General features: G+C 39.5%; 1 protein-coding gene across 9 annotated transcripts in view; it reads right to left on the minus strand.

The window, feature by feature from the left end:
- The window catches only part of MAGI1 (membrane associated guanylate kinase, WW and PDZ domain containing 1), a 1010133-nt gene that overhangs the window by 214736 nt on the left and 780544 nt on the right, over positions 1 to 14853 (minus strand). For all 9 annotated transcript variants that reach the window (XM_053721007.1, XM_053721010.1, XM_053721009.1 and 6 more), the window contains exon 3: positions 14295 to 14414. In XM_053721007.1, the coding sequence (XP_053576982.1) occupies positions 14295 to 14414 (120 nt within the window). The remainder of the gene's footprint in view (positions 1 to 14294; positions 14415 to 14853) is intronic.

Raw genomic sequence — 14853 nt, forward strand, 5'->3', positions numbered from 1 at the left:
GGAAAAAAAATGCAAATAGGCTAATCTTGGATTGGAAGATAAAATTTGTCACTCACAGTGAGCCCATCCTCCTCTAGGCGTGGGAGGTGGACAAGCCTCAGAACAATTGGTAAAACAGACAGGAGAAAAGTAAGTTTTACAATAATTTTACTATCTAAGTTTTTATTTTGAATGCTCATATACATTATAAACTTAATCCTCTATGTGGCTGTATATTTATTTTGGTTTTGGTTTTGTGTTTTTTGCTGTGTTGACTGGTCCTTTAAGAGTGTCACAAGACAGGAAGGTCTAAGATTTGCACAGAAGAAGTGCCTTATAGACCTGCTATACATAATATTAAAAGGTACATTATACCCAAATGTTCAAGAACGTAAATGTTAAGCAGTATAGCTGTAAAAATCTGACTAGTAGTCCCTCCTCCCCTTATTCCTTATATTTACAAACAGTGTAAAAATGCTAATAGCCAGGTACTGGAGGGCAAGGGATGTTCCCACCTTGGGAATGTGGAGAGCTAAGGTATCCGAACTTTTAGAGCAGGAAGAGTATTCTGTTTATAAGAAATGAAACACGGATAGAACATAGAGACCTACTTCAAGGCAACCGTGTGTAATCTGAACCTCCTATAGAATAAAATGGTAAATTCAACCTCAACCCCGACACTGGACATACCCCTTCCCTCCCCCTTTTTTCTTTTTTTGTTCCTCTTTTTGCTATACAGCTACCATTTCAATAATTTATGGATATACCTAGTTTTTTTTTAAATGTATTACAAAATTGTTTGACTCTGTACCACTTTCTGAGACATTGTAAATGTAATCATATTTGCATATTGTATGTTGATGCCATGAGTTGTGTACCGATTCAATGCTAATAAAAATAATTTAAATAAAAATCTGACGGATTCATCCTTTACTTGTGGGATATTATCCTTCCTAACAGGAAGTGGCAAAGAGCACCACAGCAGAGCTGTCTATATAGCAGCTCCCTTAGCTCCACCCCCCAGTCATTCAACCAAAGGTACAGGAAGAAAAAGGAGAAACTACAAGGTGCAGAGGTAACTGAGTTTAAATCAAGAAAATATAATCTGTCTTAAAATGACAGGGCGGGCCGTGGACTCGTCTTACCATAGAAGAAATTAATTTATCAGGTAAGCATAAATTTAATTTTCTTCTATAAGGTAAGACGAGTCCACGGATTCATCCTTTACTTGTGGGATACAATACCAAAGCTACAGGACACGGATGAACGGGAGGGACAAGACAGATGGTTAAACAGAAGGCACCACTGCTTGAAGAACTTTTCTCCCAAAAATAGCCTCCGAAGAAGCAAAGGTATCAAATTTGTAAAATTTGGAAAAGGTATGAAGCGAAGACCAAGTCGCAGCCTTACAAATCTGTTCAACAGAAGCATCATTTTTAAAAGCCCATGTGGAAGCCACCGCTCGAGTAGAGTGAGCTGTAATCCTTTCAGGAGGCTGCTGTCCAGCAGTCTCGTATGCCAAACGGATGATGCTTTTCAGCCAAAAGGCAAGAGAGGTAGTCGTAGCTTTGTTTTCCAGAATAGACAACAAACAAAGAAGATGTTTGACGGAAATCTTTGGCCGCTTGCAAATAAAACTTTAAAGCCCGAACCACGTCCAAGTTGTGCAATAGACGCTCCTTCTTAGAGGAAGGATTAGGACACAGAGAAGGAACAACAATTTCCTGATTAATATTCTTATTAGTAACAACCTTAGGAAGGAATCCAGGTTTGGTACGCAAAACCACCTTATCAGCATGAAAAACAAGATAAGGCGAGTCGCATTGCAATGCAGATACTTCAGAACTCTTCGAGCCGAAGAGATAGCTACTAAAAACAGAACTTTCCAAGATAGAAGCTTAATATCTATGGAATGCATAGGTTCAAACGGAACCCCTTGAAGAACCTTAAGAACTAAATTCAAACTCCATGGCGGAGCAACAGGTTTAAACACAGGCTTGAACTAAAGTCTGACAGAACGACTGAACATCTGGAACATCTGCCAGACGTTTGTGCAGTAGAATTGATAAAGCAGATATCTGTCCCTTTAAGGAACTATCTGATAGCCCCTTCTCCAATCCTTCTTGGAGAAAGAACAAAATCCTAGGAATCCTGATCTTACTCCATGAGTAGCCTTTGGATTCGCACCAATAAAGATATTTACGCCATATCTTATGATACATTTTCCTGGTGACAGGCTTTCGAGCCTGAATCAAGGTATCTATGACCGACTCAGGGAACCCCCGCTTGGATAAGATCAAGCGTTCAATCTCCAAGCAGTCAGTCGCAGAGAAACTAGATTTGGATGCTGGAACGGACCATGAATCAGAAGGTCCTGTCTCAGTGGCAGAGTCCATGGTGGAAGAGATGACATGTCCACCAGGTCTGCATACCAAGTCCTGCGTGGCCACACAGGTGCTATCAAAATCACTGAAGCTCTCTCCTGTTTGATTCTGGCAATCAAACTAGGAAGGAGAGGAAATGGTGCAAACACATAAGCCAGGTTGAACGACCAGGGTACTGCTAGAGCATCTATCAGTACTGCCTGAGAATCCCTTGACCTGGACCCGTATCGAGGAAGTTTGGCATTCTGACGAGACACCATCAGATCCAATTCTGGTGTGCCCCATTGCTGAATCAATTGTGCAAACACCTCCGGATGGAGTTTCCACTCCCCCGAATGAAAAGTCTGACGACTGAATATCGCTCTCAGTTCTAGAATATTTATTGGGAGGAGAGCCTCCTCCTGAGTCCACAATCCCTGTGCTTTCAGGGAATTCCAGACTGCACCCCAGCCCAATAGGCTGGCGTCCGTCGTCACTATGACCCACGCTGGTCTGCAGAAACACATTCCCTTGGACAGATTATCCTGTGACAACCACCAAAGAAGAGAGTCTCTGGTCTCTTGGTCCAGATTTATCTGAGGAGAAAAATCTGCATAATCCCCATTCCACTGTTTGAACATGCAAAGTTGCAGTGGTCTGAGATGCAAGCGAGCAAATGGAACTATGTCCATTGCCGCTACCATTAAGCCGATTACCTCCATACACTGAGCCACTGACAGGCGAGGAATGGAATGAAGAGCTCGGCAGATGGATAAAATTTTTGATTTCCTGACCTCCGTCAGAAAAATTTTCATGTCCACCAAATCTATCAGAGTTCCCAGGAATGGAACTCTTGTGAGAGGGAGAAGTGAACTCTTTTTTACGTTCACTTTCCACCCGTGAGATCTTAGAAAAGCCAACACGATGTGAGACTTGGCTAGTTGGTAAGTTGACGTCTGAATTAAGATATCGTCCAGATAAGGCGCCACCGGTATGCCCCACAACCTTAGAACCGCCAGAAGGGACCCTAGCACCTTTGTGAAAATTCTGGGAGCCGTGACCAACCAGAAGGGAAGAGCCATAAACTGGTAATGCTTGTCCAGAAAGGCAAACCTGAGGAACTGGTGATGATCTTTGTGGATAGGAATGTGTAGATACGCATCCTTTAAGTCCACGGTGGTCATATATTGACCCTCCTGGATCATCGGCAAAATAGTCCGAATGGTCTCCATCTTGAAGGATGGGACTCTGAGGAATTTGTTTAGGATCTTGAGATCCAAAATTGGTCTGAAGGTTCCCTCTTTTTTGGGAACCACAAACAGATTGGAGTAGAACCCTTGCCCCTGTTCTGTTTCTGGAACTGGGCAGATCACTCCCATGGTATATAGGTCTTCTACACAGCGTAATAACGCCTTTCTTTTTGTCTGGTTTACAGACAATTGAGAAAGATGGAATCTCCCCCTTGGTGGAGAATCTTTGAAATCTAGAAAATACCCCTGGGTTACTATTTCTAAAGCCCAGGAGTCCTGAACGTCTCTTACCCAAGCCTGAGCGAAGAGAGAAAGATCTGGTCCCGGATCGGGGGCTACCCCTTCATGCTGTCTTGGTGGCAGTAGCGAGCTTCTTGGCCTGTTTACCCTTGTTCCAAGTCTGATTAGGTCTCCAGACTGACTTGGATTGAGCAAAAATTCCCCTCTTGCTTTGCGGCAGGGGAAGAGGTAGAAGGACCACCTTTGAAGTTTCGAAAGGAACGAAAATTATTTTGTTTGGTCCTCATTTTATTTGTCTTATCCTGAGGAAGAGCATGGCCTTTCCCTCCAGTGATGTCTGAAATGATCTCTTTCAGTTCAGGCCCGAATAGGGTCTTACCCTTGAAAGGGATGGCTAAAATTTTAGCTTTTGATGACACATCAGCAGACCAGGACTTAAGCCATAACGCTCTACGCGCTAAAATGGCAAAACCTGAATTTTTCGCCGATAATTTAGCCAATTGAAAAGCGGCATCTGTAATGAAAGAATTAGCTAGCTTGAGAGCCCTAATTCTATCCAGAATATCATCTAATGGGGTCTCAATCTGAAGAGCCTCTTCCAGAGCCTCGAACCAAAAGGACGCTGCAGTAGTTACAGGAACAATGCACGCTATAGGTTGGAGAAGAAAACCTTGATGAACAAATATTTTCTTCAGGAGACCCTCTAATTTTTTATCCATAGGATCTTTGAAAGCATAACTGTCCTCAATAGGTATAGTTGTATGCTTAGCCAGGGTAGAAATAGCTCCCTCCACCTTAGGGACCGTCTGCCACGAGTCCTGCATGGCGTCTGCTATGGGAAACATTTTCTTAAAAGTAGGAGGGGGAGCGAACGGAATACCTGGTCTATCCCACTCCTTAGTAACAATTTCTGAAATCCTCTTAGGGACCGGAAAAACATAAGTGTAGGCAGGAACCTCTAGGAATCTGTCCATTTTACACAATTTCTCTGGAACTACAATAGGGTCACAATCATCCAGAGTCGCTAAAACCTCCCTGAGCAATAAGCGGAGGTGTTCTAGTTTAAATTTAAAAGCCGTCATATCTGAATCTGTCTGAGGGAACATATTTCCTGAATCAGAAATCTCTTCCTCAGCCAGCAAATCCCTCACTTCAGAACATTGTGAGGGTACATCGAAAATGGCTAATAAAGCGTCAGAGGGCTCAGCATTTGTTCTCACACCAGACCTACTGCGCTTCCCCTGTAACCCCGGCAGCTTAGATAAAACCACTGTGAGGGTAGTATTCATAACTGCGGCCATATCTTGCAGGGTGAAAGAATTAGACGCACTAGAAGTACTTGGCGTCGCTTGTGCGGGCATTAACGGTTGTGACACTTGGTGAGAATTAGATGGCATAACCTGATTCCCTTCTGAGAATCATCCTGCGACATACTTTTAGTAGCTAAAATATGTTCTTTACAATTTATTGACCTTTCAGTGCATGAGGGACACATTCTAAGTGGAGGTTCCACAATGGCTTCTAAACATATTGAACATTGACTTTCCTCAATCTCAGACATGTTGAACAGGCTAGTAATGACTACAAACAAGCATGAAAACACATTATTTAGTGAAAAAAATAACAATCTTAAAAAACGGTACTGCAAAAAGTATACACGTTCTGTAGCCTAAACAGCCTAAACATGCACCAAATTTTTTAAAAAAATTGTATGCACCACAAAATGTTTTAACAATTAACCCCTTAATTTCCAAACTGGATCAAAAATAGGCCCAGATCCGGAAAAAAACACTCTCAGCACCCTGCCACAGCCCTGCTGTGGCCCTACCTGCCATCAGGGATCAAAAATGTGGGGTAAAAGCTTTGATTTGGCCCAAAACATACACCAGGGCCCTCAGAAGTTAGAGCTTGCTGCTTGTTGATAAAACTAACTGCGCATCTGAGGCGTGAAAATAGGCCCCGCCCATCTCACTCGATGTCTCCTCAGCCTTAAAGAACCGCACCAGAGCGGTTATAACTAGCCATGTGGGTTCTGAGACCCAAAAGTTAAGCCATGTGTGCCCTTAATAAAGCTTGAAGAAATTAAAAACTAATATTTTATCACCTCTTTCACTTTACCCTTCCTAGTACTTAGAGTAGGCAAAGAGAATGACTGGGGGTGGAGCTAAGGGAGGAGCTATATAGACAGCTCTGCTGTGGTGCTCTTTGCCACTTCCTGTTAGGAAGGATAATATCCCACAAGTAAAGGATGAATCCGTGGACTCGTCTTACTTTAAAGAAGAAATATCACCTGAACATCTATGTAAAAAAGTTAGATAATTTACCTCATATTTCCTAAGAATTCACACCCATTGAAAAGAGACTTTATGCAGCCAGTCAGGATGCTTGTCTCAGGACTTGCTAGGGGGTGTGCATCTGTCATATGCAGGCACAGTCATGTTATTTTCCTATTCAGTTTAAGGAAGTTTACTTTGAAATCTCACAAAATTTCAGTGAAATCTCATGAGATCACAGCAAAGTAATGCATGACCTCAGCACTGCTGATGATGATTGGCTATTTTTTTTTTTTTTCAACTTGCAGGGACGTACAGTCAGGGGAGGCAAAAAAATAATAATTTTTTAACAGACTGTTTTATATCCCTTTAATTTCCATTCATTCTATATTTTGTGAAAATGGGAACAACCAACACCTGTAAAAAAAAATGAACTCTGCGCTCAAACATCCCAGCCACACCCACAGTCATGACTCTGCCCCAAAGCAACCCACGTACACCCAGACCACAATGGTTAATACCTCTGCCACCCAGTCAAGACCTCGCTCCATACATTGGTTGCTTTAAAGCCGCACCTCCAAGCAACAAAGATTTAAAGATCACAGGTTAAAGTGTTGTCAAATATGCAAAGGAATCAATTTATCAAAGACTTTGCAAGCCTTTCGACCCACTATGGCTGCCGGTTCTCACAAGAGAACCTGCACGCCGTATTTAACAAGCAGCAATCATCAGACTGCTGCTTCCCTAATCTTTCGGCAACCCTAATTTGGCGAAATTCAATCTCCGCGGTCTAGTCTGACCGGGGAGATTGACAGTTCCTGCCCGCGCCTGATTGGCTGTGTGCGGGCAGGAGGCGGGATTGTGTGCAATGCTTTATTCCGTCAGGGGAATTCAGCCCGCCAGAGGCGAGCTGCGGCAGACATAGGCACGTATGTGCGCCCCTGTCTGCCTCAGCTTGATAAATTGCTCTCTATGTGTGAATGAATTACTCAATGAATCAACTCTATAGAATAAGGCTAAACTAGAATATACTAGTCTCACTGTACTATTTTATCAATTTTTAGCGACTAACATCAGCAGTCAATGTCAGAGAGAGAGAGAAGAAAAAACAGACACATTAAAAAGACAGTGTACACCAATTTTCATATAACTGCATGTAATAGACACTACTATAAAGAAGAATATGCACAGATACTGATCTAAAAATCCAGTATTAAACCGTTTAAAAAAAATACTTAGAAGCTCCCAGTTTAGTACTGCTGATGAGGTTAGGCTGCGACACCCAGTGAAAGGGGCTGAGTAAGCAGAAAGAGCAGACACTCCCCTTCCCTGCATATGAAAAAGGCAGATTACACAAAACAATAGCAGTCTACATCTGGGTCTACATCTGATACTTTGGGGCATGGTTAGGAGTCTGCACAATGTTATTAAAAGATAAGCAAAACTATACATTGTTACAAAAACACAAATGGGCTATATAAATGGATCAACTACAAAACATTTTTGCAAATAAAAATCTTACGTGCAATGCCCCTTTAAGAGAAAACAAGAGTCCCTTTAAATCAATATACAAGGAACCATGCTTCATTTTCACACAGAACTGTGGGTCCATAGATAATTATTTTTTTGAAAATCTATCACTAGTTCTCTGTCATACACAAACCACTGGAAGGATTATGCATAACAGAGAATTTTAAGTTATATTGATTGCTAAGCCTCCGGGAAACTCTAGATAGATTACACTAAAGTCCTCTGAGAGAGCCTGCTACCATAGAGATGCTGTGAGCTCTCTGACCAAATAAATACCCAACAGTACTCTGGTAATAAATCAGCAGAATAGAATGCACTTCCTAATTTCCTGTTCAATCCAAGCTGTAGAATTAGAGCAGATGATATTGCTTGGGGGATGAGACTCCTCTGATTTAAATGTATGATTTTGGAAATGTTCCTGCACTGCCTAGAGATATTTGCCCAGTAAATAAGGGGCCAGTCAGATATTTATTCAAAACAAGCTCATTATTTGTGTCTGCAATGTGTCTAAAACTAGGCTATGAAAGGGGAGGGGGGGGGGGGGGAACGAAGCTAAAATTGTTTTGGAAACAGGAAAAGTCAAAAGTATTTAAAGGGACAAGAAACCCAAAATTTTGCTTTCATGATTTAGGTAGAACATACAATTTTAAACAACCAGTTTACTTCTATTATCAAAGTTGCATAATTCTCTTGGTATCATTTGTTGAAGGGGCAGCAATGCACTATTGGTTTCTTACTAAACACATGGGCGAGCCAATGACAGTTGGTATATATATATATATATATGCAGCCACCAATCAGAAGCTAGAACCTAGGTTCTTTGCTGCTTCTGAGCTTACCAAGATACGCCTTTTAGCAAAGGATACCAAGAGAAGGAAGCAAATTAAATAGAAGTAAATTTGAAAGTTGTTGAATGAATGTCTAAGTATGACTTTACTGTTCCTTTAAGGTATACTTTCTACAAAAGTATTGCTATCCAAACTAAAAGCTGGGGATCACAACTCAGCATGCCTCCAGATTGTTCTGCATTTTAAATGATCAATATTTCTCTATATAAAAGAGTTAGTTTTCCTGTGGGAAACCGAGAGTGTACCAAGCCGCACCCCAGATTATTAAATCCCTGTCCATAATCATCCAGACCCCATCCCTAGAACAGACCCTGCTTCTGACACCATACATTTCATCCTACGACCACATAAGTTGCAACACTCTGCTCGATTTATCAAACCCTTCTCTCAACCTCTTGAGAAAGTTTGGGTCCCACTAGATGAACACGTTGAGGAGGAGGATATGTGTCATTGTATTAACGCTTACCAGGCTGTCTAAAGGGAACCGACTACAGACGGGATCCGTGTACCAGACCGGGGAAAAAGATCCATGATCACAGCAGTCTCGTATAAGTAACAGTCTGGCAAAGGCAGCGATTTTCTACGGTGATATCACTCATTGCAACTTTTAAATTTCAATTTTGTACGTGCTTTTAGATAGCGCTTAATAAATTGTGTTTATACTTTTACCCTTAGAGGCCCTTTGTGGGCGCTTGTGTTTTCTTTTCTTTTCTACAGTCTCCTCTCCTCTACGACTGCAGGTCAGGATTTATCAAACAGAAGTCATCAGACTGCTACTTCCCTGCCTAATTCTATTCAATATACCCAGTAAATTCCGACTGGGGAGATTGACAGGCCCTGGCACTCTACGCAGGACACTGTCTCTGGGTGTTTGGGGTGACACTCTGCTCAGGACACTGTCTCTGAGTGTTCGGGGTGACACTCTGTTCAGGACACTGTCTCTGGGTGTTTGGATGGCACTCTGCTCAGGACACTGTAATATACCTTTTTACCTCTGTGATTACCTTGTATCTAAGCCTCTGCAGACTGTCCCCTTATTTCACTTCTTTTGACAGACTTGGATTTTAGACAATCACTGCTGACTCATAAATAACTCCATGGGCGTGAGCACAATGTTATTTATATAGCACAGATCAACTAGCGCTCTCTAACTGTGAAAAACTGTCAAAATGCACTGAAATAAGAGGCGGTATTCAACCGTTTAGAAATCAGTTTGAGCTTACCTAGATTTAGCTTTCAAAAAAGAATTACCAAAGCAAATTTGATGATAAAAGTAAAATTGCATGCTTTATCTGAATAATGAAAGTTTAATTTTGACTAGACTGTCCCTTTAATATAATAAAATGACAGTACAATGTCCCTTTAAAAGTAATTGTAAGATCAACATAATTTTAAGATTTCTGCTCTCTCTCAAAAAGGAAAACACATGCTTGATTTCTCAGGCAACAGACTGATTTGACGGGTCATGAGTGACCAGCTATGAGAGATGAGAGAATTGTCAGTGATAACGATCAAGTACTTGATAGAAAGTCACTTAGCTGTGAGTGCTACTGTAAAACGTTATCGTTTGCCTTTATGTACTGTGGGTCAAATGGATTCCGTGAAACATGGGCTTTAATGTATCAGTTCTTAGACACATCAGTATGATGAGAGCGCACAGGTTCAAGGAGATAAATAAGTAGCTATTTCAAACTTTGGTACTAAGACATCCCTTCTTCATATATAGTTGGGAATAGCACGTGGGGAGTTTCTTTCCCTGGCAGAATATGACGAATTCTGTCATTGCAGACTATCATTACAGGATATTCCAATCCAAACATTAAAGGGACACTAAACCCTTTTTTCCCCCTCATGATTCAGATAGAGCATGCAATTTTAAGCAACTTTCTAATTTACTCCTATTATCAATTTTTCTTAGTTCTCTTGCTATCTTTATTTGAAAAGCAGGAATGTGATGCATAGGAGCCGGCCCATTTTTGATTGAGAACCAGGGTTATGCTTGCCTATTGGTGAGTAAATGTAAGCCTCCAATAAGCAAGTGCTATCCATGGTGCTGAACCTAAAATGGGCTGGCTGCTAAGATTTACATTCCTGCTTTTAAAATAAAGATAGCAAGAGAATGAAGAAAAATTGATAATAGGAGTAAATTAGAAAGTTGCTTAAAATTCCATGCTCTATCTGAATCATGAAAACAAATTGGGTTCAGTGTCCCTTGAAGGGCCAGATTAAAAGCGGGGTGCAAAATATCATTTTCGCTAAAGCGATATTTGCGCTCCACTTTGTAATACCAGCGCATGCAAATGTGCACTGGTATTACGAGTTAGGTGCAATGCGAACACGACCTTGCCTTTGCATTGCATGAAAGCATTGTGCTCACGAGAGTGCTCTTCCATAGGCCCAAATGGGATAAGTCGGGCAGCAAAATTAAATATATATGTATATGCTTATATACATATATATTTATGTGTTAATATGTGTATATACACATATTAACAAAAATATATATCTGTATAAGCATATACATTTACAGGAAACACACAGTTTCCATAGACCGCAATATAAAGGACATTTTGAGTGCCATTTTCTTTTTCTAACACCCCACAGCCGCCAAATTTAGCCCCCAAAAACTGCCTAGTGCAGTAATAAAAAAAAAAATTCTAAAAAAGGCTACAATTTTTTTATTCTTGATAAGGCCCTACACACATTTTTTGGGGGGCGGTTGGGGCACTTTTTTTTTTAAAAAAAAAAAACAGAGGTCTGACTTCTGGTTAATTTTTTGAAAGCTAATCTCTTGTAATGGCTGGTTATTTATTGCGCGCATGCAAATGTGGAATTTGCCTGTTTGCGGGCGCACAATAAATTAGCGCTCCATTTGTAATCTAGCACTAAATGCCCAACTGTCAGAAACTTGCTGACATGGAAAGAAATCATCAGTTTATTTTACTGAGCATTATATTGTAAAGTAAGAAGAATATTAGTGAACTCCCCCTTACTAAGATACACATTTCCTAAGTTAGAACATGGTAGCTCCCATTGTTTTATAGACACTAACATTTTACACTCATTTTGACACTAAACAGCTAATAAAACTCTCCTTTGACTGCATCATTATATCTAGCATTTGTTTAGTGTTTAATGTCACTTTAGAACAAAAAGTTTATCAAATTATTTATCTGCAGACTGTTTTTTTTTGTAGCTAAAAACAAAAGATAAAAAAAAGGGACAGTTTACTCAAAATATTTCTCCCCTTTAATTTGTTCCCAATGATCCACTTTACCTACTGGAGTGTATTACATTGTTTACAAGTAGCTCCTTTACCCTTATATTGGCATTTGAAATAGTTGATTTAGCATGTGGTATCCCCACCTATTCTGAAAGTTTGTGGCCGCAGGTCCAAGCTATAGATAAGCTTTGTAAACACAGCCAGCAGAAGAAATTACACTCCCAGTGGGATATAGCAGAGATAAGGTAATAAAATGTTGATTTTCCATTGTTCTCTACAAGTACTGGTGATTGTTTTATGGACAGATATAAGATAAAGAAGCAGGTATATGTACATAATGTGATACAGTAATGAGATCTGTTTATACCTACAAGCTCAACTCATTTTATTAGGTTGTGGCTTCAAAACACAAAATAAGAGCTTTAATATACACAAATAAACCTTAAAAAGCAAATTTTCATACATTTTTACTCTGCAGTTGGTAAAAAAAAGCAATCGTAAACACATTAAAGGAAAAACTATTTTACAGTATACTGTCCCTTTACAGTCTTGCTTCTGAACCACAATTATGCTATCAGTGACTGTTGGCTACACCTGTACGTCAATCCTAACTGGCTTACTAGACATGTCCTGTTAAGAAGCTGCAATTTGCTGATTAGGTTTATTTTTGTAATGGAATATCCATTTAACCATTAGGTAAAAGGATAAAAAAGGAAAGCGTTGGGTAACAGGAATGTTGCAAGCTGATTTAGGTGCCCCCGCCTAACCGCATCAACAGTGCTAAACGAGGAGCTTCTAAGTACGTTTTTAAACGGTTTTATACTGGATTTTTAGATCAGTATCTGTGCATATTCTTCTTTATAGTAGTGTCTATCACATGCAGTTATAGAAAAATTGGTGTACACTGTCCCTTTAAAGGGACAGTCTAGTATAAATTAAACTTTCATTATTCAGATAGGACTTTTAATTTTAATCAACTTTCCAATTTACTTTTATGATCAAATTTGCTTTTTTCTCTTGGTATTCTTAGTTTAAACTAAACCTAGGTAGGCTCATATGCTAATTTCTAAGCCTTTGAGGGCTGCCTCTTATCACATGCTTTTTAAATCTCTTTTCAACACAAAGAGACAGAAAGTACACGTGGGCCATATAGATAACACTGTGTTCAGGCACAGGGGGTTATTTAAGATTTAGCACAAAACAATGCTAAATTTAAGACAATAGATAATAAACAGTCACAGTCATGTGATCAGGGGGCTGGAAGAAGGTTCCTAGATACAAGGTAATCACAAAGGTAAAACGTTTATTAATATAACTGTGTTGGTTATGCAAAACTGGGGAATGGGTAATAAAGGGATTATCTATCTTTTAAAACAATAACAATTCTATGGTGGACAGTCCCTTTAAATACAAGCAGACAGTTACATAAAGTATGTTACACATACTAAAACATATTGCTACCTCTTCTGGTACATTTGCATTAAAAAGAAAAGCAAACAATCTTTTTGACCATATTAAAGAAAGTACAAAATTGGTACAATCTTCCTGCAATTGCAATGACATACAGCCTTTCAACACTCATCAGCTGCTTGCTAGCATGTGCACTGGCACAAAAGCTAGCCCTGATTTTTATACACGAATGCCAACATGAATTTGTAGATGTCTCTCCCAAGATTCTTTACAACTGGCAGAATGAGTATGCTAAGAGTGCTGCCCTGCAGATATTCACTCTGATAGGAGGATCGTCACAGACATCCTAGCTCACAATACAAATCTGAATAAATGGGCCATCTTTTTGTTTTTGCTGCTAGTTTTTCCATTTTTTTCCCCTAATGATACAAATTGTTAATCCATCATTTTTTTTATCTGGCTGCTGTTTTGGGGGAAATTAAGTACTAACATCCTTTGGATTCTTCATTCCCCAACTCAATATAGTGTTGGTAAAATAAATGATATGCCAAAATATACCTATACTGTATAAGTCCTGCCTACTAGATAATCATATACAGAATTCAATTTTTTTTTAAGAGATAGTCATCCCCTAATAATTATTATCGGTAATCTGTAGAGCGCCAAGATTTCTCTCTATTTTATAATGAGGTATTGATAACTTTTATTTAGCACACACACATATATTTTCTTAGAAGCAACAAAGCAAAAAAACAACCTAAAATCAGCTCTTGCATCTCTGCATTACTGAGAGTGCAACTAACAACATTCCACTGTCGACATTATGATGGTAAACTCATTTTTTTCTTTCATGATTCAAACAAATTTACTTCTGTTGTTAAATTAGCTTCATTCCCTTGGTGTCCTTTGTTGAATGAGCAGCAATGCACTATCTGAACACATTGGGTGAGCCAATAAGGAGAGGTATACATGAGAAGCCACCAGTCAGCAGCTAGCTCCTAGTATTGCCTTGCTGCTCCTGAGCATACCTAGGTATGTTTTCAAAAAAAGGATACCAAGAGAGTGAAACAAATTAGATAATAGAAGTAAATTAGAAAGTTGTTTAAAATCACATCATTTATCTGAACCATGAAATAAAAAAAGTTGGGTTCAATGTCCAATTAAAAGAAAGTCCGTACCTTCATATGTCCCAACTTCAAGTAAAGTTCCTTTTTCTTCAAGGGCTAAAAATTCCTGTACAGATAGAAATTTGTAGTCTACACCTGGTACTTCTCCTTCTCTGGGTGGGCGAGTTGTACCTGTGGGTGTGAAAATAGAATGTTTAGTTAGACAGATAATAAAAATACTTCAGGAGTTTATAACTATAAGTTAAATAGTAGTCATGTTAAAGTATTAAACCAGCGTTTTTATCTCTTCAGAATAATTAACGGGTTTTCTTGAAACCTGCAATATAGATTAACCCCCTATATACTGCTAAAAGCAAGAAGGAGAAAATTATTTTTATATATATTAAATCACAAACTAGCCATGTGCTTTAATTTATTACATCTTGTTTTATATTCAATTTCTACAAATATCACAGAAATATTTAACTTTTTTTTTTAATTTGATGTACAACTGTGGTTATCTTAGATTGAGGGCTCTATACCAAATTCTCTACTCATCTCTGCTCAGGAATGGCTAAACTCCACCCCCCAGGCCCACACTGAGATTAGAGCCCGCCCCCCTACAGATGCC

The sequence above is a fragment of the Bombina bombina genome, chromosome 7 (assembly GCF_027579735.1).
Source record: "Bombina bombina isolate aBomBom1 chromosome 7, aBomBom1.pri, whole genome shotgun sequence".
Lineage (NCBI taxonomy): Eukaryota > Metazoa > Chordata > Amphibia > Anura > Bombinatoridae > Bombina > Bombina bombina.